Source organism: Puntigrus tetrazona, chromosome 8, assembly GCF_018831695.1.
Source record: "Puntigrus tetrazona isolate hp1 chromosome 8, ASM1883169v1, whole genome shotgun sequence".
Classification (NCBI taxonomy): domain Eukaryota; kingdom Metazoa; phylum Chordata; class Actinopteri; order Cypriniformes; family Cyprinidae; genus Puntigrus; species Puntigrus tetrazona.
Window position 1 is genome coordinate 18,196,483 of NC_056706.1, and position 25,528 is coordinate 18,222,010.

Below are 25,528 nucleotides of genomic sequence, written 5' to 3' on the forward strand. Positions count from 1 at the left end.
ACACACACACACACAAATTTTACTTATAATTTAGTGACTTAACAGGCATACGTTTATATACACACACGTTTTATATAAATATACACGTTTCTATGCCATTAGTGTCACCAAATTGACCCACACCATTGGTTGAGACATTGTTACTTGTTGTAATATGCTTCTGCAAAAATGAAAGTTCGGTCATTATTTTACTTGCCCTCAAGTTGTTTTAAACCTGTATGAGTTTCTTTCTTGTGCTGAACCCACAAGAAGATGCTTTCAAGAATGTTGGTAACCAAACGGTTGATGGTACCCATTGACATCCATACTATTTTTTTCCTTACTATGGAGGTTAATAGCTACCGTCAACTGTTCCTTCAAAGCATCTTCTGTTGTGTTCGAGAGAAGAAACAACTTATATATGTATAAAATCTGTGTAAATAAACTGTCTTTATTTAATAACTATAAATCGCCTCCATGATCTTGACCTGACCACTGATTGTTAACAGAATCTTATAAATGAAACAATGAAAAAGAGCTCATTAAAAATACCCTCAAGGCCAGTTAGATAAAATAGCACATTTATTAAAAAGAAACAGCATCAATTTGCAGTTCCCACTTCAGAAGCCTTCTCTAAAGACAGTGTGGGTGCTAACCGTTCCAATACTATTTCACCAGTTCCCATGTTCTCTACAGTTCTGAGGGAGGAGGTTCAAGAGGGGACAGGTAGTTGAACACGACTAACGTTAACAGAGAAACTACATCCCTCGTAAATGCAGCAGTTTATGCGGCATGGAGAAATTCACATGAGCTCTTTATGAAGGAGGACACAATGAAAGGCCTCCATGTGGTCTTTGGCTATTGTCCAAGAAGTTGTGCATTTGTAGAGGACAAACTAAACAAATGTGTTTTTAGATGATAAAACAATTAAAAACTCAATCATGCAATAAATCAACCTAAACGGTGGAAATAAAGATCAGAGAGCACAAAATGGTAAAGCACATGAGGATGTATTCAAATTTAAGGCAACAAGGAATCAAAAGTACACAATGCATAACAAAAAGAAACAGAAGAAAAAAATAATAATAATAAAAAAAAAAAAATCACATCAAACAAACAAACAAAATGCTTTTAAAACAACATCAGGCAGTGCAATATTTCACACTAATAAAAGACTCATCATAAAAAAAAAAAAAAAAAAATTCAAAAGATCCTGAGGAAATAAAAAACAACTACTTCTGGAAAATAAAGTCTTTCAATATTTTTAATATTCAGCCCATTTCCGTTTGCTTAAATTACACAACATAAAAACCCAACTGTAAATTACCTAAACTTAATACGATCCGAGCTCTTTCTGACAATCGGTCAGTGTGTCTATGTGGCTGCAAATCAAATCACTGTCATTATCTAGACCACATCCACAACCAAAGCTATTTTCAAGGCCACTCCTCCACTAGGCAAGATATTTAAAAACCCAGCCACCCCAATAGCAATAGCAATTACACAAACAAAAAAAAAAGAAAAAAAAAAGAACAATATCCTAAAGAGAAAAATAACCGTATGGCACAACAAACCAAGTACCTTATATACACATGCACCGTGTAAAAGAAAACGACTTTGGCGACGATAAGCAATCAACTTTCTGCAACTCTGATGAATGAAAAAAGGTGCCTCAATGTTTTCGTGATTGTTTTGTGGTACAGAAATAGCTAATCAAGGCAAAACCTGCCCTCTCACCCGACTCCTTTCGAGAAGGTGAAGGCCAAGATCATTTCCTAAATTCACACGAGAGACGGGTTCGGACTGACACACAGCACTCGCACGTCAGACAGCACAGTGGCATGAATACTCGATCGTGGTCTGATGGTTTCCGCAGTGTGAGAGCTGGTCTCTCGATAGCACACACACAAAAAAAATAAAATAAAAATCACATTTTAAGGCAGGCTTGCTCGAAAGAAACAGCAGCAAAAACAAAACGAGAGATGCAGAGGGAAAAAAAAATAAAAATACTAGGACAAAAAGTATACCAGTTACATGCTAAGTAAAAAGATGGATGAGGTGGAATGCAAATGTTAACGAAAGCTAAACGAAAGCACTGAAATTTGCCACCTTGAGCACAAAATTCATGCTTCTGCATCCAAACTTCACAGTGTATGGCAGGCATGTATCTGTCAAACCGTTTCTCAACCAGGCTACAGCTGTCGATTCGCCACCACAAGCATGCTGGTGGTATTGTGTGTAACACAAATCCAAGAATCTTTGGTGGTATTGTTAAAAACGGCCTGTTTGGTTAAACACAAGAGCAAATATAACAAAGAGCATCCTGACCGAACAACTATAATAGGTGTATTAGGTGCTTTTTGTGATGTAATTAAGACACCGCATTTGCGTTAACCAATAAGATGCCGTCCCAGATACATCGGTACCAATGAGAAAGAGGATTTAAGACTTTAGTCCAATACGATCTAGTTTCTGGGACTCAAAAGCCAGCGCGTGACTCTCTTTGTTATGAACTCATGTTCCCGCCTAGAGGGAAGCAAATATGCCCTCTTTCAAAAATAAAAATGTTTTATTAAATACCGAACACATGCAGGTAATAAATGGGAAAAATAATATCTCCCCTGCGCGGATCGAGGAGACGTGTTGCTGCGGTCTGAAAACACGCAACTGAAGATGAGAAAGCAGGTCAGCAGACAATTCTGAATATTTATGCTTTTTAAAAATCAAAGAAAGAAAATAAGCCGCAGGAAATGAATGATAGTAGCTCGTGTGAGTGCGAGGGGAAATAAAAAGTGAGGTAAAAGGAAACCAAGGTCTCCAATCACTGCCACTGAGATTTAGATGCATTAACCAAATGATCAAACGGGTTCGGAAAATTCATGTACCATTTCTGCCTCCCACTAGAGGCCAAAAAACCCCCCAAAAAAACAAATCAGCAGATCAACGCCACCGCTGATCAGAAAAGCACTCCTAGCCAATAAGTTTCCATGAGTTGGGACACGTGATCTAGGAGTGTCTCCAGCTCCATCTCCTGCTAGACCAGACAAACCAGGTTTGTAAAGTGGTTAGTCCTGCTGCATGTGTGTGTGCAAGTGCATTTAATCAGTACCTCTCAGGATCTCCTCAAACTAAAATTAGTATTAAACGTGTACGAACACAAGCACAAACACACACATAAAATGAACTTGCGCTCCAAATCCCCGTATGCTCCGGGTCTCCCCTTCCAAAAACCAGCAATATCTGAAACCTCCTTGTTTCTAGTGTCTCTCGCCCCCCTTTTGCTCTCTCTCTCTCTGTTGTAATGTCAGTCTATATTCTGCCTGTCCCCACGGCTGTGTGTCCCTCGTTGCGCCCCTCCCCCCACCCCTTCACAGCCTGATGTCCATCGTTTCTCCTCTCTCTCTCTCCCCCTCTCGTTCACTTGTTCCCCTCACAGGCGGCAGAGGCAGAAGAGGGTTGGGATGAAGACCCCGAACGCCACTAGTATAGGGAACATCAGGCTGCTGTTATCAGTGGCGTACGGGTTAGGGGTGCGTGGCCCGGACCGAACCGGATTCTTGGGAGAGGTGGTGGCGCTCTTTTTTTCGCTTTCTCCTCCCTCGACGTCGTCCTCTTCATCCTCCTCTTCCTCTCTCTTTTCCAGTCCAGGATGTGGCTGCAGTTTAGGCACATCTGAGAAACACACCAAAAGCTGTTACTCGGAGAAAGTGCACAAAAAATAAAATAAAATAAAATAAGCAGGACTGGACTTCATCAAAGATGCAACCCCCATCAATCCCAGGGGTCCCTCTTACCCTCTAGCTTGCCCTTCATCACATAGAGTGCACATATCTTGGGGTTGTCATAGTAACCCTGTGGACACGAGAGATAGATAGATTATAGTTCGCTGCTTACAGTGGACGGATGCATGCAAACACATGCAGAAAATATGCAAACCGTTTCTAGTGTATTCTGTGAGCCGGTTGGCCTGTAAGGTTGAATAAAAGGTTGAGGAGTGCACAGGGTCAGTCCCGTGGCTCTCCATGGCACTGGTTTCGCCTTCAAAACTCTAAAACCTCATAAAAAGTATGCCTGATCTAACTTGCTAAACATTCTGGCTGTATTTGTCAAAGCAACGCAGGTGCAAAAGCATCAGAATGATTCATTTTAAGAATGAGATGTTTTCTGACTGACAGACAAGCTGATGCGTTTTGCATCCTCATATCCATTAATGTCATCTTCCCTCTGGATTGCCGTCATGCTCAATGTGCACGGTTCTTCCGAGACTAATCGCTGACAGAAACCCCACAAGCCAAACACGTTTGCTGTTTACATAAGAAAAAGGAGCAGCTCAGAAATAATCAATTAAATTTCACTACTGGAGCAAAAAAAACGCTCCAAGGGACCACAATTAGTTTTGGCAGAAATCATCTTCTTGGAAATACTAAGCTTCAGTGTCTGTAACGACATCCCAATTTTCAAATGAATGTTCCTTTAACAAAAAGGAAAATACAGATTGATCAATGTCTGGTTTATTAAAAAAAAATACAAATGTATAGCTATTACTGTATGTAAGATAGGTCCACTTTTAGGGATTTTACTGTGCTGAAGAGGAAAGACTGCATTCTGTTCATCAGAAAAATACCTTGATGGGCTCCAAACCATTTGAAATTTGTATTCAGCAAGTTCAAAAGTGATAGTAAACAATAAAAATTAATTCTAAAAAATATATATATATATATATATATATATATATATATATATATATATATATATATATATATATATATATATATATATATATATATATATATATATATAATATATATAGATATATTATATATTGGCACATACATTTTAAGGAGCATCGCTAATTTCAACACTGATATTGTGAAAGTTACTGGAGCATATTACAATGGTTTCTGAAGGATCGCGTGCCACTAAAGAATGGAGTACTGATTAATAAAACTTGTGATTGCATCACAGTTATAAATGTAATTTTCAAAAACATTAAAATGAATTTAAAAAGTCCCATTGAATGAATTGATTCTTCAAAATACTACTGTCCTTGCAGCCTTGGTGAGTATTAAATGTGTAAAAAACATTTAAATCTTAATTAAAATGTTTGAAGGATAGCGTAAAATACGCGGAACAATGCTGATTCTTGAACAAGGACATAGGAAAAGCATGTAACACTTACCTTAACAAACTCTACTGTGAGTTTCCCATTAAACGTGGAAACTTCGCCATGCACACTCAGTTTCCCTCTTTTTATTGAGAATGGCACTATTTCATCATGAGCCGTGCTGTGACCCACTCGGTCAAAGATATCCAGATCCTTCACCACAACGTGGCCATTTAAACGCACATCAAAAACCTGAGAAGAGCGAACAAAGGGTTTCAAAAGACGAAAAAAAACAAAGGAGGGAGAAAGAGATGACGCCATGAGGGGAAACTATGAAATGGACACCTTGGAGTATCATGAAATATTTAACATTGTTCGAATATCGACCAACGAAAAAGAGTGATCGCGTGTTATAGCTATAGCAGTTGCAGCTAAATTCATACCTTTTGTTGAGATTGGGCAAAGTACACCTCAGCATATTTCATGACCAGTATGTAGTCTCCTTCTTCTCTTATGGGTACTTCGTAACCGAATGTGTCCTCGTTGTATCGCTCTGTCTGGTAAAGAATCTGATCCTCCGGGCTGGAGCGCAGGATCGGCAGACGGACCCCGTAGTCTGATGCTGGAGGGGGGAGAAAGTGCCAGAAGGTGAGTTTAAGCGTATATAATAAGAGGCCGTGGCATTTAATGAGTCATAGTACGCAAGGGATAGTTCAACCCAGAGCGAGGTTTTTGACTCATTTTCATTCCGATATCTATTTATAGCCGACGTAGAGCCGAGTGGAAAATTAAGTGCCGCACTTAATAGTGTCACCAGAAAACGACCAGTGATGCAATAATGTGAAATCCGATAAAACGCATGGGTCTTGATGTCTTGACAGAGCTTAAAAAGAGCACTATACAGGCCCTAACATGTGCTTACCGCATTTCTTATCTCAGGAAGTGACAGTCATCACATTTCAAGTGGCACAGACTTCCTGATATGATCGACAGCTCTAAATACAAACAGCTAATGAGGCAGATAAACAGTCTTTTCTTCAAAATATAGCAGACGGTAATAAAAAAAAACTACAGTCCCATCAAAATATAACTGATATTTCTTATTTCTTAAAGGGATACATACGATTGCCTAGATTACAATTGTGTCATCACTTACTCACCCTCAAATTTTATTTTTGTTTTAAATCATAGGAACGCAAACAATGGCTATTCACCATTCGATTTTAGCTTTTTTTTTTCCATCTAATGAAAGAGAACGTATTATGCTTAACATCCGCTTTTGTGTTCCGTTGAAGAAAGACAGCCATACGGGTTTGGAAAAACAACCTTGTGAAAAAGAAGTCGGCTACACTTTAGCGTGCTTTTGAAGAGCACTTGTTACATGAATAACATACTGTGAATATATAGTAGCTAACTTTAATGTTTTTGGATACTTAATATTTACAATGAAATAAATTAAATGGATATAAAATCCAAATTAGTTGAACTAGAGAGCATTTTTTTGGGCAGGTTAAGTAGAACTTCATGTCTCTAATGGCATCGAAATATGATTAAAGTGAACTTTAATGATGCATTTTTAATTATAAAAGCAATACAAATAACAAAAAAATTACTTTGTTTTACTGGAAGAAAAAAAATTCTCTTTGAGCACACCTGGGTTAATGTAATATTTAATGAACTATTAATGGTATTATTACATTATCTATAAGTACAGTTTTTAAAATATACTTTTAAGATATGACGTACAGGTGTACATTTAATACAAAACGGCACAAATATTTCCACAAGATCACTTTTTAAAAATGGTACATACGCAGCAATATCATTTGAATTTGCACTGTACTGATTTGAGAAAAATGTAAATCAATACATGATAGTGCTGCTGCTGAAAATTTTTATTCCTAACAACTGAATACTAGGAAGGGAAAACAACCCTCTCCTCTGCAATCCACTCACCTTTACCCAGTTTTCCTTCCAGTGGATCTTTTTTATAATGAATGCCATGTATGTCCGTGTGCGCATCCCCGCCGGAGTTTACGGCCCAGATGACTCGCTCGGCCAGACTTGGGGCCCCGCTCTCAGCCCGACACTCTTCCACCAACAGCCACAAAGCTGCGAAGACGAGCCGGGCAGCACAGCGCAATGTCACCCTCCTCATAGCCTACAGCAGTCCGAGAGGAAAGTGAAAGAGGAAAGAAAAGGGGAAGGGGGAAAACGGTATGTAAGGAAGTCGTTCGAAAAGCTTTACACCCAGGGTGGGTTTACAACAACATTAAGCGCAGTGCGAAAGGCCATTTTGACCCTAGGTTAAATGTTAATGGACTCAGAATCACTTTTAACCCTGGGTTAGGCTGTTAAACGGTAAAATTGTATCCAAAGCAGCTTACAACTTGGAAATACAAGTGAGAAGTGCTTGTTATACAAGGTTTCGGGAAGGGATACGGATAGTAAGAGAACAGAAAAAGTATATATTTTTTTTATGAGGAGGCAGTGTATTAAGTCAAACAACGTGCTAGAAAGTGACAGCACGTTGTTTAGCAACAAACAACCAATCACAAACTGCCTCGCAGCTCACCTCATTAAATATTCATGCGCTTTGTACAGTTGTAGAAACTTTCACACGCTTTTTGGTCTAGATAAAAACGTGAAATAACGACGACAGGTGAAGCGAGCCACTATGTCGTTTGCGTTTTAATTTCCAGATTTTTTTTAAGGATGGGAAACTGACACGGAAACGGACAGTTATTAAAACAGGGCGCGCGCGCCACGAGCCGTACTCGTCCAATCGGCGTTGCCGATATCATGCATATGCAAATAAGAAGGTTAACCCAGGATATACTAATGTACAGTGTGGAATCTGAATACCCAAATACCCAGGATTGATACCCCACCTAAGGTGAAGATAAGTAAACAGCGACTAATTTAAAACAACCTAGGGTGTAGAATGGCCCTCCTGTTTAACAATCCCATGTGTGAATAGCCCAAAGCGATATAAGCCAATATTCAAGTCACTCTTACTGTGCAGTCTGCGAAATACTCTCTGTAGTGGACGGCCGGCTCCGTTCAGATGCTTGAGTTGCACGTTGTTGCTGAACCGTCCAGATCGCCGTACATTTACCTGCCTGATAGTCGAGTTTAGCTCTGGCTGGTTAGCTGGCTAACTGACTTCCCTCTTGCTCTGTCATCAGTGTGGCAGCTGTAGTCTGCAGGTATATTCCCTTACATCTGCACCCCCGTGTGCGGCGTGTGCTCGCTCTCGTTTAACAGACGATCACAGCGCGGTTATTCTGCGCTCGTATACCGCTCAATACAGGTGTTCCGCGCTCTTTTGCGCCTGAAATCACAGCACTTTCTGACCGGGAGGGCCGCGTCAGTACTGTGGGTATGTGTGCAGTCAGCAGCGCAGGTTGAAGGGATGGAACAGTAAGGGGAGACAGACTAACTTGACAGTCGGGTTCCGGAGGGGGCGGGACCTTGCTGGGATCGGCCAATCACGCAGAGCCGAATAACAAGTTCTGCTTATTGATTTGCTTGTGAAAGGAATCGATTTGTCGGGTCCGGCGAGCTCTGACCAATCACGGTCGGTGGAAGTGTCCCGAAGCAGCGAATCAAGTGTATCAACTTTCACTCACTTCCTCGCATAAATTAGCTGGCTTTAGTTCATTGGTACTGTGTGCATACAGCGAAAGGTGGGCGGGATTAGGCGCATAACAGGTAAAAATGTACGTTTTATTTTAAACAATGACCAACAAAGATTTAATTACTGATCAGCATAAAGACTTATAATTATTTATTATTAAGTAGTGTAATATTCTAAAATAGAAAGTATCCTATAAACCTATTTTCCATGTAATTATGTACTGTATGTAAAAAAACTTTAATTTATTATTAATAATACTTTACTATCCAAGAAGTTCACGTGTGCCTCGCGGAATGCATGCATGTTTATTGAAGTTTATTTAATTTAATTTATGCAATTGTTAATTTCTTTATAAATAGAATTTCTTCAAAAACGCAAATATACCAGTGAGCTTGTTATTGGCATTTTGTTAGACAGCCCTACTGTTTTTTATAATCAATATTAAATACGGCGCAATAAACAGACAGAATTAAAATGAAATAAAAACTAAAACCGTATACATGGTTAAAAATTAAATGGTTTTTTTAAATGATGTCAATGGCCTATTCTGACCACAAGGTGGCGTTAGTTTTAGGTCCGCGTTCAAAATGAAAAGCAGGAAAATTCTGTCCCGTTTTGGTCCGGAGGAAAAAGCTCGTTGCCATGACAACCCGAACAGTGTGTTCCAGCCGCTGGGAAAGTGATGCTCGCTGCTGAATGATTTGGAGAACAGCAGAACAGACACCAGTGAAAATGACTGCTCCTTATGTATACAAATAACATTTCTTCAGAGGACGTGTCAGCAAACCCGGACTAATGGAGGAAATAAGAGAGTAATGAAGCTTACACAAACGTAGTGATGAAAAATATATGCTATTACTAGACACGGTTTTATTCGCTTATTTTGTTACAATGTATTAAAACCACTATATTACATATGAAGGTCTTTTTGGCATGCAAGAATCTGGTCAGATAACAATTAAGACTACAGATGTCACACAAACGAAGACACGAAGAGAATCGATTCAAATAAATAAACCTGTTTCGTAAGCTCATACTGATCGGGTTTTGAATGTTTCGTAATATCTGGATATTGTGCACTGATTCAGATACAAGACCGCGTAGGGCGAAACTCTGTGCTCTTGAAATTAGTTTCCTGACAAGTGTGTCACGAAAAAAAAAAAGTGAATCAAACATTTCTAAAGTTAGAAACCACTCTTTAAAACAAGTTAACACGGCAACAAAATCTGGTTCCGTTTCAGTCCGATCTTGCACAGTGGTTTATATTTGTTTCGAAGGCATGCACTGTGAAATAAGAACAGAAACTGGCAAATTGTGTGACAAAGACAAACAAGTGGAGTTAGGCAGCTGAGCTTGACTTATATAACGTATTATCTGGAAGTCAACGCGTTTACGCCGCTACGTTACTGCAAACAAAACCAAAACTTTTTAGACATCATTTTCTTCATCTACCTTATTACAAAGAGACACATATATATATATATATATATATATATATATATATATATATATATATATATATATATATATATATACGGGTCAACGGGGACAACACTTAATGTAATATTGCCATAATCAAGCATGGTACTCTCCTTCAAATGCGCATGTAAAAAAACATATATTGTTTGGTCTTGCATGGTTAGAAGTGCAGAGACTCTTGGCTACAGTATAAGTGTGTACTTTGTGTATGTGTTTTTTTTTTCTCCAAAAAGTCCAGTTTTTCGTTTTTATACCATGCACTGGCTCAGCGAGGCTTTTCTTGCAGTAGTCTAATAGCCTGTCTGCTTTGACCAGCAGGAAGCAGTACAGCATCTCACTTTCTTCTGTCGGAGAAACCGTATGAATGCTGCCCTCTCAGCGGGACACCATTCGCACAAACTCTAAAAGGGGCAGACAGAAAACACACACACACACACTTTAACTGGAAACTACTAAACACCCGTATCCTGCTTTCGCTCTTTTACTATTATCATATTGAGCTATTCATACCTTCAAAGTCTACACGGCCATCTCCATTTAAGTCGATGTCTCTCAGTATGTCCTCTAGGTCTCGGTGACCAACCTGACAAAAAAAGGAATGCAACGATTGGGACCGTTGACCGAAACATTTCAATTCTGAACCCCAAAATGTTTTACTGTATATGAAAGAGTCATTCTAATTAGCCTGTTCCTTTCAAGTTGATTTGGTTGTGAAGTTCAAATGAAGTTTATCATAACACTTTGTACAGTCAAATGGACCACGGTCGTGGAGCCATCAATGCCATGCACTCCTTTATTTTTAGGAGTGTATGGAAAAGAACTGGCTAAAAATATGGAAAATATGGGAAAAAATGGCTAAAAACTTCTCACCCATCTTTATTTGACCACCGTCCTTTCTAATTCTATATGATCTGTTTGTTGACTTGATCCACCTGCGCTCTTGTATTCATTTTCTAACTGCTTGTTTTCTTAAAAAAGCAGCTGTATTGAATGAATCATAATTCTCCTCAGTAATAGCATTACAGTACGGGAAATATAAGGTGAGTAAAGACAACTGGTGTCTTTCCGAACCTGTAAGACCTTCGTTCATCTTCGAAACACAAATGAAGATATTTCTGATGAAACTGAAGAACCATCTGACCCTTCGTAGACAGCAACACTACCGACATGCTCCCAGCTCCAGAGACGTAGTAAATACTTCGGTAAAACAGGATGTGAAATAACTTAATTTACTCAACCATTCTTCTCCGTCTTCCGCCATTTTGGAGGGCATCACAGGGCATACGCTCGCTTTCATGTATTTGATGTAATCAGCTTTGTTTATGTCCGGGGGGAGAGCACGCATATTTGATGTAATCCGTGCTTGTTTAGGGAGCACGTATGCATGTCGTTTTTTAGCATTAAAATGAAAAAAAGGAAAGTTTGTGCATGCATTGTGATACCTTTTTGATTAATATCTTAATTAGTGTTTTGAAGATGAACAAAGGTCTTACGGGTTAATTAATGACAGTATTTTAATTTTGGGGTGAACTAGCCCTTTAAAGCAATCTACTGTATAAAGTGTATGCAAATAAACGCAAGTTAAACTGAAACGCTGCATTACAGAGCGGCTTTCGTGTTTCCACTCTCGCTCTAATCAGATGCTTTCTCGACTGCTGTTTTCCTACCACAGTCATTTTTTGTTTGTTTTGTTATGAAGCGCATTTTCACCAAAACGCCGCTCTCGTGTGAGCATGAGGGATGTTTGTTAATAAAACAGTGTGTATTTCTAATGTCTTTTCATCCCCAAATCGAAGAATGAAACCGAACTTTACTTTAGTAATTACATGTTTCATTTTTCGTTTAACCATCTCTTTGATGCTTCAGTGAAAAAGGCTTCTTCTTTACTGTGACGTATTATCAAAATGATCGAATATTACGTAGGGGGGTGTCTTTCATTCGTAAGATGTTGATTGGATGGAGGCAACCCTGCGCACGTCCCCAGAGGAAAGTCATTTATATTGACGTTATAACACTTTGATAAAACATCGTGAGATTTAAAACACGTGCACATGGATGAGTCGCTCACATTGAGATCAATAACATGTATTTAGAAAACAGTAATGTCACAAAGCACTAACCTGTTGTCCCAGCAGCTTCCTCATAGCTTCCCGTAGCTCTCCTGTGCTTATTTCACCATCTCCGTTTGTGTCAAACTGGAATCCATAATACATATTTAATATTCATTTTCTAGTTTTATAGTAGAGTCTCTTTAACTCTCCGCTCACCTCTTTGAAGGCGTTTCTCAGCTCTTTGATGCCGATCATATCTGCTGTCTCTGCCAGGAGTTTAGGTCCCATCAACCCCACAAAGTCCTCGAAATCCACATGGCCACCTACTGAGAAAAACATACCGATATCAATATTTCGTAACGAAAAGACGGGGCTGATAAGATTAGGGCTGCGCGCGCACAGAAGCTTACAGTTCATGTTGATTTGTTGGCTCAGTTCTATTAGTTCCATCTCGGTGGGCATGTAGCCCATAGTTCTCATGCAGTTCCCCAGGTCCTTACAGCTGATGAAGCCATCTTTATCTTTATCAAACTCCTTAAACGCTTCTCGCAACTCTTCACTCGTCAAGACAAACCAAACACGAGAACGACATGTTAACACGCAGTAATGACGAAAGCTCCAACGAAACCATCGAGGAACGTTGTTGAAGAAGTCAATATATCTCAACAAACTTTACATTTAAAAAAACTTACCATCAATCTCCTCAGGTCTCAGCTCTCGATTCTGTAACAAAAAAAAAAATAAGGAAGAAACCATCAAAACGACACCAGAAGATGTCGAATTTCAAAGACGAAACATCCGAAAATATTAGCTCCTCACAATAAAATACAGGCCATCCAAGAAGTGAAGTTCTTCTGGAGACGGATCCATTACCAGAAAGCCTTTAACCAACGGTGCATCCAAACCAGTCACGGTAGCCATTGTTTTATGCTTCTAGTCACTCAACGTGTATTTAGGACTGGTTTAACAGCGTTAATAAAGAGCAATAGCGCGTTACAAAAAGGTGAGGTGGTCCCGGTCACGTGGCAATGGCATTTCTCCAGCGTCACAGCTAAGTGAACAAATCCCAGCAAGTGTGACAGAGAAAAAAATCTGTCTTCACTTTACAGTGACAACCTTTAAAGGCGATGGAGGAAAGAGAGGGAGAAAGATGGAGAGCAGAAGCTGTAGCATTCACCACAGGGGGAAGAAAGGAGTATAAACATGCAGGCTTTACTGACGTAAGACCATGACATTCACGCACACACATGCAAAAACATGCGACCTAAATTGTAGACCAAAACAAAGGAGCAGCAATTTATGCGACGTAAATACATACGCCTACACGGCTGCATGCAGAATAAGAAAAGCTAAATTGCTTATGTAAGTAACATCAAACAGTCCGGGGCAAAGCCACACAGAAGCAAGTCTTTTGTGGACTTCGTTTACTGTAAAGCATCATTCACAACATGCACGACATGAGTCGGTCTGTTTAAAGTTTTGAGCATTTGTTGGGTATAAATTTCAGTTTTCAGATTTATTTGTTATATGCATGGCATATAACTGTATATTTACATTTATGAGTGACCTGGGACCCCATTTTTCTCCTCTCCTATACGCTAACTTTGGGATTTTAGGCCGTAGTATTCTTTAACCTTGTTTATGAATAGTGGAACAATATGGCAAAAAAATGAATGAATAATAAATGAATAAATGAATAAATGAATTAAAATAAAACAATAATAGAAGAATAATATTTGGTAATTATATAGAAGTATGTTTACATATGGCAATATGGCATATTACACGTGAGCATGTTTAAAAAAATCAAAACTCTTTTTAATTGTAACAACTTTTTAATTATTGTTATTTTAATTGTAATAAAAAAAATCACAGTATGTAATGTTAAAAACAGTGAATTTTTTTATTTCATTTCATTTTTTTAAAAACTACTTTTTCAGATTCTCTGATGAACAGAAAGTTCAAAATAGCCCGTTTGTAGCAATTTAAAAGACTTTAAAGTAAATTTATGCATTATTAAATTTATGCATCATAGCCCGTGCTAAAAATATTAGATATTATGCCAAAATACATGATATTAATGACTGGTGAAACACGTGCATTAAAGGTTTAAAAGATTCTTATGTATATGCGTTTTATTGAGAGAACCCGGTTTAATTTTAGAAACAATATGTCTGTGCTTTGATTCCATGTCCCAGAAAGCCATCTCTCTGTATAGCTCAAAAATATACCACAAGGCTATTTCCCCAAAAATATCCCTCCTTCCTTTATCTTTCTCTCGGTGCAAAAAACTTCTGTACACTTCTACGTCTTTCCCAGCAGGCACACAACATCATAAGACGTTGAAATTTGTTACATTTTGTCTCTTAAACACGTTCTATAAAGATGACAGATACTCCGTGCTGTGTTAAGCAGACGTCCCTGTTATTCACTCCTGAGATCACGAGCTTATAACAGCCTCGCTGACAGAAACGCTGTCAATTAGCTTCCTAGAAAATACTTAAGGATGTTCACACGAGCCCACGGATCACAACAATAAGGGTATGCTGGAATCCAACTCAGCGTTATTCACACGTTTCTCTTCACTGGGCGTCAAAGTTAAGTCTTATACACAAAACCCTCCATTGAGAGCACAACGTCAGGTCTGTACATCCAGTTCAACATCGCTCTCAACCATAACACAAGCGCATGAACTCACAAAGCGCTGCTCGTGTTATTTATGCCCGTCCACGCAGCCGTGTGTGTTGTGGATGTCACGGAGAAAGGCCTGCATGTCTACGTGTGAATTTGTATGTGTGAGAAAGACAGAAAGCATTCCCATTAATAAAAAAATAAGCAATCCAGCCAACGTTTTCCATTCATTCATCATAACAGTTTACTGAACACATTGTGTAGACTGGCTCTTCAGATCTATACACTCTCGCAGCGACTGTAAACAGAGAGGAAGGGAAAGCGAGCGTGAGATAGATACAGAGAGAGAGACAATAAAAACACGTAGAAAAGACATTATCTGGTTTAATAGCATTGGGAAACAAGATCATTCAGCTAATGCACTCGGTCCCAGGCGCAATGGGATATATTTATAGTTATTGCAGTTTGGGACAAATAAGTCAGAAAAATGTTTTCTCCAAAAAGACTGCTTATAGATTACAGAGACAAACTATATCCACATTATTAATTCCAGAACTAGAGAAGTATCAAACGAATTAGATATTTAATAAGTATTTAAGTTATTTAGATGTTTATTATACGGTAAAAAGCGCCACCTTAAAGAGATATTTTAATCTGATGTAACCAATATAAATAAGCTTTGTTGTTATAATTCCAAGTATTTCGATTGATTCAGGTTGATATTAAATAATATTTTGATTTGCATTAAACCAGTTCATTTACATGTTACAATTAATGTCTGAGTGCATTACTTATTTTATTTATAGCTGAATGAAATAAAATAAATACATAAATTAAAATACAATTTTTAAAATGTATTATTAGTTACATTCTTTAACAAAAGTTCCAAAAGGATTTTTTAAACATTACTGCCATAAAAAAAAAAAAAAAAAAAAACATTTTGTGGTCCCTGCACACAGATTCTAAATTGTTTATATGCATTTACTTCAGTATTTGTTAATTAATCAGAATGCTCGCTACATGCAGAAACGGCGAACATTTTTAGCTGTGCAGTTTTTAAAGAAACTTTTTTTCTTAGAATTTCTTAGAAAATTGTAAGAAATTTGAAGAGAGAGAGAGAAAGAGAGAGAGAGAGAAAGAGAGAGAGAGAAATCTAATTTCAGACATATTTGAACACCAAGGAGATGGAGCATGAAGCATCCAATCATTTGGTATTTCTGAAAAGCCCTGAATGTGCTCTTTACAGGACATCCAGACCTAAAACTGTGGCATGTAGAGTCTCAGAGAAATTCACTAAAATACGATGTCCTCATATGAGGACGCAGGGTCTGAAGAGGTTAATACTGTTCGGCACTAAGAACCATTACATCAGAAAACCGATAAGAACCAAGACATATGCAAATGAGAATAACTGGGACACCTTTCAAAATGCAAATTCACTGCCGTCCTTTGTTTTACGAGCAAAATGAAATTTCCAGTCTCCCACAATCATTATGTCGTGTTAGTCAGCATTCACGGAGGCTTTGAGATTATTCAAAGATTTCTCTGAAAGCCTGATTCCATACCAAGACCGTGTACCCAGATAGTACAAAAATGTGATGGTCTTTACTGATAATTAAAGCTAAAACTAGGTCACTGAGTGAACTGTAGCAACCGAAAAATGGGGCACGAGAAAATGGGGCTTGGATCTTGAGCACATTGGGAGAAAGTATCACGAAACAAGAGCATTTTTGAACTATTTGCTAAAAATGTTTCTTCTGTAAGTGTAGAAATAGGGTAACAATGGGTTCTTCAATGGGTTGAATCATTTTTATTAATCTTATATGAACGGATGAAGGCAGTGGTTTAAGATGATATAATAATAAAAAGCTAAGGCTCTACAAAACGGATATAGGAGAGTGTAAATGGGAAACTGTCTGAGAATGAATGAGTGTGTGTGTGTGTGTGTGTGTGTGTGTGTGTGTGTGTGTGTGTGTGTGTGTGTGTGTGTGTGTGTGTGTGTGTGTGTGTGTGTGTGTGTGTGTGTGTGTGTGTGTGTTTAGAGGATGGGAGGAGAGTGGGTCTCGTTCAGACATGCATATTACCATTCTCACAGCTGGAGGCCTGGTTTCTAATCCAAACAATCATTTATACAGACAGCTAAAAATACCACACACACACACACACACACAGCTTCAGACTGTGCACTTTGTTTCAGTCCTGCATTGACAGCGTTCATTGTATTATGCGTGTGTGTGTGTGTTTTTGGTAAATATTGTATTTATTTATTTATTTATTTATTTATTTTAAGTAACTCATATCTGTGATTCTCTGCTGGTTTTCTTTTCGCTTTAAAAAAGTCCTTACCATTGCATTGGCTTAAAGGGAAACTGGTAATACATGACGGTTTCTCGGCTGTAGATCTTCATTGCATTTATTTAGAAAGGAGAACAAAGAGGAGATGTGGTCCTGCAAAGTCTCGTAAAAATGGAACTGAGAAGCAGAACCAATTTTTAGTCAATTTATTTTTGATTGCACAATAATAAACTTATCAACATGACAATATGGAAACATTTTAGTATAGTGACCAATTCCGTCTAATAAAGGAATAGTTCGTCCAAAAATGAAAATTACACCATAATATACTCACCCCCAAGCCAATGTTACTTTCATCTTTCAGACAAACACAGAGTTAGTTTTTTTTCCAGAGCTAGTTTTCTTTATTTATCCTGGCTCTTTCAAGTTTGGTAATGCTGGTGGATGGCGGCCATGATTTGTAAGCTCCATAAATCAGATATATATCCGCGAGTACAGCGTCATAAAACTAACCTACACGCCCCCCGGGGTTCATCACATGTGCTCAGAAGCAGATCGATGGGTTTTTGTCTGACTTCTGACTCGATGTATGATGTATTACTACCGTATTGTCTGTTTATTCGTATAGCACATATTCTGTGTGGCCATATTCTACATCCCTAAACTTAACAGCTACTGTACAAACTATTAATAAGAAGCATGCTGAGAATTGCACATTAAAATAAAGTGTGACCAACAATATAAATGTCATATGTATTATGAGGTTATCCAAAAGAATTGTTGAAAAATCACACTAAAGGATACCCTGTGCATCAAAAAAGAGTTGCCAAGGGGTCCTGACCAAGCATAGCAGAGTTGAGGAGTGAGAACGTGTTGAATGCTTATAATAATAAAATATGATTGTAATGTATAATAATACGTAAAATAATAATAATTAATTTCAACAAATGCATCCTTAATATAAATGCTATTGCATCACTGACACTCCACAAAGTGTTCATGTTCATGTGTGTTCAGCTCAAATATGTTTATCCCTAAAAGGGTAAATATTGGTACAAAATATTGGTCAAACTGACTTGATTTCTATTCTTGGCAGCCAATAATTAAACAATAATTAAATGGTCAGCAAACTCATTCTCATCCTTGCTGTAAGTCATCCTGTTTTTAAAGGCAGAAATCAGCCAAGACGCACTCTTATTACGTAAAGAAATGGGCTAAAGCTAAGGCAGATTGTGAACATTTTATTAAACAAATTAAACAGTATTGTACTACATCGCACAATATTAGAGACAGAAAAGCTAAAAAGACCTACGAAGCATTATGCAAATTTAATTTGGTTAATTATTTTCTGTTAATTAGCATCTTCTTCTATTCTGAAAAGTTTTTTTTGTTTTTTGTGTTAAAAATGTTCAAAAATCTCTTTTTTTCAGTGTATCAGAACAGACCCACGGCTCATTTTTCAGCCGCAGCCCGCCATTAACTAAACACCACAGTCACTCATTAGTATAAGTAACGTCTGAGTACACGAGTCGCATTATTTCAGGTTGCTATTGTGCAACTGTCCTTGTCCTTCGTTGTCAGTATAAAAGTATTCAGAAACATTAAAGGCAAGCCATGACTATGACATCAAAGCTTACTGAGTGGATACAGAGGCCAATTAATGATGCTTCTGTTTATGCTGCTCGCTTATCTGTGACACACAGATAAATGTTATTTTCTGGCTCTTGTTTTGTTTTCGTACGAATCTCTTTCTCTCTCGCTCACACATGTGCATCTTTTTATCTGTCGTCTTCCATCCATCTCTGTTTTCCCCTCGCTTTTCTCCATGAGATGATTCATCCTAAGAAACAGGGGCAGATTTAAGGGCAGAAGCCCTTCTCTGCCTCTTCTCCTCTGATATGTTGGTTTTATTTATCCCCCCATCCCCTTTTCAAGCTTGCCGTGAACTTTAGTGCGCAGCCTACTTTTAACTGTCACCTCTCATCCTGTCAGAAGACACAGTCACAAGATCACCACGCACTGAAACACACACACACACACACACAGCAACGTGATGCACAGCATCACACAATACCTTTCATAATCCTTAAATGTACACCTGTGTACACAAATATGCATAAGCAAAAAAAATCTACAGCAAAAGGAGTTCCTGAGGTCATAATATTGCGCTTTATTGCAGGATAAGAACTGGGAAAGAGGATTACTTTAAAGTACTGATTTCCAAGCAGGGGGCCCTTAAGCAGTTTCATTTTAGTTGAACAGTTGAATTGCCGAAAAGTGACCCTCGGGATATCAAAGATGTAGATGAGTTTGTTTCTTCAGTGGCTCATAAAAAACATCACAATAATCCCACAAATAATCCACATAACTCCAGACCATCGTGTACTAAGATTTGGTACAGCCATGGCACAGCAGCAAAGTACCTTGATTATTACGCCAAAATGAGAGTATAGTTTCTATTTACATCAGCTTATAACATCGCAGCTTTTCATTTTACATTGGTCTTGATCAGATTCAATGATCTATGCTAAGCTACAGGTAAAAGTGCTATCACCAGACAAGCAGGATGGCTGGAACAGTTAACTGTTTAACTCCGGGAGAGTTGGAAAATTACCCTTTTTCAATTTGACAGACACTTGATACCAAAATATTAGCCCATATTATGACGGGACAACTTTTTCACAGGAGAAATTGTAAAAGTATTTTAGCCTAAAGCAGCAATCTGATATTAAAGAAGTCTTGATGGATCCGTTCGTTTCAAACAGACATTAATTGATGAGCTGGAGTAGAGCGGATTATCTTAGTGATGTTTTTATCAGTGGCTGGGACACTTATTCAAATGTCACCCATTCACTGCAGAAGATCCAAAGTGCTGCCATGCTACATTTCTCTAAATTTATTCTGATGAAAAAAAAAACCTCATCTAAATATTGAATGGCCCCAGCTAATTTAAATTCTTTGGGGCGAACTGTGATATGAACTACCGTTTTACAAGATTTATTTTTTTGTTTGTAAATATTTTATAGATGACATTCATTTATATACATTCATTTTTCTGTTATTTTGCTGGGAGACTAAGTAATTTAGCACTGTAAGTTAACTAATGATGCACAATCAGTGAACCTAAAGAGCTCTCCTCGCATATTAAATCTGATAAAGTTGACATGACATGAAAAATTCATGTTTAATTTTTTGGATCTGTAATTCTTATTCAAAGTGCTGAAAAAGTACGACATGACATGTTGAGCGAGCTGGACTTGTTTAATCATTTATTGTACTTTCTTACAATCTTCTGCAAGCTTGCATTCAGAACTGCTTCCATCCGTCCAATATGTTAATAATACGCATGCTAATAAGCAAAAAATAGTCAATAGTGAGAGTCGGTCCCTATAATTAAGCTTAACTAAGATTTTCTGGTGATATAAACACCTCTTTTCAAATAATTTCTTCACTTACCCAATCTTAATGTTAACATGACAAACTGAATGAAAAGTCTGTCATAATGATAAAAGAGTGCTTATTCTAGCATCTTGGGCTGTAGACAAGGAAACACTCTTGATAGATGGCTGTTTTTTTATATTATATAAACCAAAATAGCATGCAAAAACTGTAAAAAACTAAAATAATCGGATTTATCATTCACCGGCTACAATATTGACACTATACCCATTCAATTTCCTTCTTCTTTTCACAAACTCACTCTCAAGTATCTGCTACTTGATCTCCCAGAAGAGCAATTTCAAGGTCACTGTAACCTCAAAAAACACATCGGTAAGAGAAAAGAAGGAGGGGCGTGTTTGACAGTAGACACAAGAACACATCGGAGGAACGACACAGATGCACAAAGAGGTGTGAGACTAAAAATAGCACCAAAGAGAAGTGGAGACCATATCTGGTTTAACATCTACAAGATTTATGGAGGGAAAGAGTCGCATTGTCATCCAAGGACATTTTTGTCAGTCTTATTTCAACACCCCGTCAAGTCAAGTGTTGGGAATTTAGACAGACCGATAGGGAATGTGTCACCCCTGTGATCCGAAGCCTATTACGCGGCATTTCTGGTAAATTGTGTTTACACACACACCCAGCGAGAGACTGTAAGCCAGCCTCACTGATTCATACAGCGTCTGGGGCTGACAGCCTAAACAACATACTTGCAAACAGAAGGTTTCTCCCAGTAATGTGAGATTCCTCCATGAATGCCAATGAAATACTCCAACATTATAGACTCGAATGACGCAGCGTAGGCAATAACGGTGACTTTGAGTTAACTAGGTAGCAAATTAGATTATAAACCCTGTATAATGACTGCATTTAGGGGCTTCGAGGAGAAAATAAGGCAATACTCTGAGGCAAATGTAAATGGACCATCACAGTATAAACAGTGACAGATGGAGGGCCACAGTGAGAGACGTTACGACCTTGAAGGCGATTTTAATAATTGGTCTCATTTGCCCATGTTTTCTCACTAGCCCGCCAGTTCATATTACCCTTTGCGGTGCTTTTTACCATTTGTACATTGAGAATAACTCTAACCTTAAGGGAATAGTTCACCCAGAAATGAAAATTATGTCATCATTTACTCACCCTCGTGTAGTTTCAAAACGTTCTGAATTACTTTTAGGAAGATATTTTGAAAAACCAAAAATGTAAACAGGCTGTTTCGGGTAACCACCGACTTCCACAGTAGAAAAAAGAAACACTTTGGGAGTCGATGGTGACCCAAAACAGCCTGGTTACAAACTTTCTTCAGTTCATACAGATCTGGAAATATTCGAGGGTGAGTAAACGATGACAGAACTTTCATTTTTGGATGAACTATTCCTTTAAAGCTTGGTATAATTAATTGATCTGATCTGGCTTATGGTTATGACTAACCCTCCGATTCATTTCCACCTTCAATAAGGAGTTAATTGTTTCAATGGATTCCAAAATATTGCCATATATCAGTTTTAAAAGCTTCCTGCATAGCAATAATGGTACGACCCGCATTAGCGTAACCGCAAATGAATGTGTGTGTGTGTGTGTGTTGTTTTTGATCCGCAGCGCGGCATCAAAGTCATGGCGGTGCCATCAGACAGCTTTTAATCATTTATACACAGAATCTCACAGAATCGGATATGCTTAAAAAGATTTGCATTTCACAAACATTGTATTCTTTATTTATTCAAGCCTTTCAATGTCTAAAGCAACAAAGGAGCACCCTCCCGCCCCGAGCTCATCCTTTCAGCCAAGACTCCTTTATTATTAATGCAATTGATTTTCAAAGTTCTGTGATACGTGTACAGAAGGCAAGCTTCCACAACGTTCTAGACATCCAATCCTCCGAGGAGCACATTTAATCAGCGTCAGCTCACAGCTGTTTACTGTCAGAAAGCATTCGATCAGGAATTAAGCTCTGGGACACGCTGTGGATATGAATTGATATTCATTTTTGGTAATATTCCTTATCATAAATTCGTTCATTAAAAAACATCTCGGTCAATTCAGGCACACGGTACAGAGAAACCGTTGCATCTAGTCAAATGCCGAACTATTGTGTGCGGGATATTATGATACTGGTCTCTGTAGATTCATCGGCTCGTATAGAGTTGATTGGCGGGCCATATTTTTTGTAATTCCCACAGGAAGCTATTTTCAGATTGGAAAGGGGAAAGAATTAAATCATTTTATTACAAAAAAATACCAAACAATAATTTGACTAAATTATGTTTAATTGACACGTCAAACCAGTAATATCTGACAGCAATAGAATCATTAATTGTGTTTAAGCACAAATCATGCGACAAAATAGTATCTGTCAGGATAGCTCAACTACATATTGTTTTGATCATTTTCATGGGCAAACTTCAAAAAAAAAATTTTAAGTTACCACATAAAAAGTTACCAAATTGAACTACGGCTTCAGGTTTGTCCTGAAAAATCGTCTCAATGATCAACAGAAAGCTGTTTGGTTTGAAAGTGACTTTTGTGAGCTGTGCTTTATACATTGATATAGATTGCATATTTATACATTGTATAAATATACTATAATAGAGAAGGGACCATCATTTTTATTTAGAACCTTGAATGCTGTTTTCTCCTCTTTTATATTTCTCACCTGATTAGACTGCAAACATGTGCATTAAACTGAACAGAAGTTTTGCTATTGTGACTGCATCTTTGAAGGACTAGATGACATGTTGGGAGTTATGATTTTGGCCATGTGTGAGCAGGCCGACAGGCTTTTCTGCTTGACAGATCTGCTTTTGAATTGTGTGATGAAAAAAAAAACACAGAAACGCTACGTCTGTGCCTGAAAATGCATACTGTCTGTTCACAGACCATAAAAATATGTTCTATGCTGTAAAAATATGGGTGGCATGCATCAAATGCACACATACCACATCCACCGTTTTATTACCGTTATGTGACCTACCAGGCTCAGCGGCATTCCTTCAGTGCCATTCACAACGCATCTCTTGTGACCTCGTGGGACAGCAAAGTGTTGACTGCATGCACACAGAATCTTGATGGAACTAGTTTTGCCTATACTGTTTTGTCATGTACAATGGATTAGGACTCAATCTTCATTCACAGCACTGTTTTTTGCATACTAATGAAATAAGACGTATTCATGCGCAGCAAATGAAACCTGCAAAACCTGCCAATAAGTGCTGTTCTTCTATAATGAGCATTTTCGTCAGGTTCCTGCGTGTGTTTTAGGTTCAGTAATCTCACTTTACTGGCAGTGAACGGGCTGAAATGAACACAAACGTAGAGCCTGATAAAAATGCTCATTAAAAAAGAACATTTCCAATGGCATTTGGAGGATTTTACATTTGAATTCTTTCATATGCACAACTAAACTATGAAAAACAGTGACGTATACATGTATGTATGCATGTAAAACTTAATTGATACCTATTTTTGAAAATGCACAATCAGTTTTTTTGGATTTATGGAATTGACACCATTTTGAATTCAACTGAAAACTTTTTAAGCTATATTTTGTGCGTCTGATATTGACCAGACACTGATGTTTAGACCTTGCTGAACAAAATACAGCCTATCAAAAGCTTTTTAATAGACTCAAATGTTGCCATGGAGAGCATGAAACGCTATATGGTAGGCTACTAAATTTAATTCAAACCTATTCCTTCCTCTACAATAACTATGACTTTAGTAGTAGCTCTGTCTATAAGCGCTCCCTTTTAGTAACGAGTATAAGTATTCACACGAAACTTTTTGTCATTAGTGCAACGTTCATATAAACTTGATGAGCGTTACACGTAATTTTACCTACGACGTTTAAGCCTTCCCCAGGCTGTAGTCGCAGCATAAAGTTTCTGGCGTGTTAGGGCTATATTTAAACGAGACCCGTCCTAAAACTCGCGTTCAGGCCTCACCTGTCCAAACACCGAGCTGAGGAACGGCCGCAGGTTGAAGTCGGCTTCAGAAGATGCTGCGCTGGACCTCCCCGATCTGCGGGAGGAGCGGCTGGAGGAAGCGGGCACCGGCGAGGATGAGGCGGTGGAGGCTGGACACGCCTCTCTGCTCGATGAAGAGCCCGGTCGAGCCAGCTGAGGCGACTCAAAAAACAGAGCCGTTTCGTCCCTGGACTCGGAGAAAGACTGAGTTCTGGTGGGCATGCGAGCGGCGTGAGAGTGCTTGGGACGGGGCTCCTGAGGCAGGTCGTCCCGGGTGGACCGGTGGCGGTGATGGTGATGGTGACGGTTGTGGTGATGATGGTGATGGTGGTGGTGGTGGTGGTGGTGTCGTCTGGCTGTCTTGCGCTCTCTTCCGTCGGGAAGCTCCGACAGGTCCTCCTGACTGCGAGCCGGGGAAAGAGCGTGTCCATGGGAGTGGGAGTGTTGTGGGTGGCTCTTCTCCGCGCTATTCCGGGCGCCGACCAGTGAGGGGTGACAAAGGGGTCTCCGCGAGCTCGCATCGCAATCCGCCGTCTCCGCTCCAGATGCCGCCGCCGCCGCCGCGGAGCGCTGATGGTGCATCCTCCGGGCTCCGGGATGATCGCTCCTGGCCGGTGCGGAAGATCTCAGCAAGGAGGTCGTCGATTCGCTTTTGGGGAGCGTGAAACTCATCCTCAGCCCTGTAAAATGCCCTTGAAGGTAAAGGCTGACCTCTGAGGTGTCACATTATTATCATTTGAATATAATAGCTCGGCGTGGAGTGCTGAGAGCACGTCGGCACCTCCTCGATGGCATGTTGGGCTTGAAATGATGCTGCCGAGATCTTCTCCTCTTGGAGTTGGTGCCACCTGATTGCTCTGTAAGGCGGTATAAGCGCTATTCTGGTAGGACGCGTAGGTAAGGGGAGATGGGCTAGGAAATAAACCAAAAAAGATTCAGA

At 38.9% G+C, this 25,528-nt stretch overlaps 2 protein-coding genes across 3 annotated transcripts; both read right to left on the reverse strand.

Annotated features, from left to right (window-relative positions):
- Positions 1-543: 543 nt before the first annotated feature.
- mlec (malectin) lies at positions 544-8,510 on the reverse strand. The gene is made up of 6 exons (XM_043247441.1): positions 8,102-8,510; positions 7,040-7,244; positions 5,527-5,705; positions 5,159-5,335; positions 3,774-3,831; positions 544-3,651 (listed from the first exon to the last, which is right to left on the reverse strand). The coding sequence occupies exons 2-6, from the start codon at positions 7,239-7,241 to the stop codon at positions 3,410-3,412; spliced, it is 858 nt and encodes a 285-aa protein (XP_043103376.1). The 5' UTR covers positions 7,242-7,244; positions 8,102-8,510; the 3' UTR covers positions 544-3,409.
- A 1,049-nt stretch (positions 8,511-9,559) lies between these two features.
- cabp1a (calcium binding protein 1a) lies at positions 9,560-25,522 on the reverse strand. Of its 2 annotated transcripts, none has more exons than XM_043246056.1 (7): positions 24,568-25,522; positions 12,946-12,976; positions 12,664-12,807; positions 12,470-12,579; positions 12,323-12,397; positions 10,713-10,785; positions 9,560-10,603 (listed from the first exon to the last, which is right to left on the reverse strand). In XM_043246056.1, the coding sequence occupies exons 1-7, from the start codon at positions 25,258-25,260 to the stop codon at positions 10,578-10,580; spliced, it is 1,152 nt and encodes a 383-aa protein (XP_043101991.1). In that variant the 5' UTR covers positions 25,261-25,522; the 3' UTR covers positions 9,560-10,577. The 2 variants fall into 2 exon arrangements, with proteins under 2 accessions (XP_043101991.1, XP_043101992.1); XM_043246057.1 differs by lacking the exon at positions 24,568-25,522 and adding an exon at positions 13,073-13,552.
- Positions 25,523-25,528: the final 6 nt, after the last annotated feature.

Bases quoted from the DNA above. Each gene is read 5' to 3' on its own strand.
- cabp1a (XM_043246056.1), bottom strand. From the start codon at position 25,260: ATGAGTTTCACGCTCCCCAAAAGCGAATCGACGACCTCCTTGCTGAGA. The intron at 12,977-24,567 runs GTGAGGCCTGAA...TTTTTGTTACAG, and splicing joins TCAGCTCGGTGTTTGGACAG to AATCGAGAGCTGAGACCTGA. The intron at 12,808-12,945 runs GTAAGTTTTTTT...TGACGAGTGAAG, and splicing joins GAGACCTGAGGAGATTGATG to AGTTGCGAGAAGCGTTTAAG.
- mlec (XM_043247441.1), bottom strand. From the start codon at position 7,241: ATGAGGAGGGTGACATTGCGCTGTGCTGCCCGGCTCGTCTTCGCAGCT. The intron at 5,706-7,039 runs GTGAGTGGATTG...TCCCCCCTCCAG, and splicing joins GGAAGGAAAACTGGGTAAAG to CATCAGACTACGGGGTCCGT. The intron at 3,832-5,158 runs GTAAGTGTTACA...TCGTGTCCACAG, and splicing joins TCACAGTAGAGTTTGTTAAG to GGTTACTATGACAACCCCAA.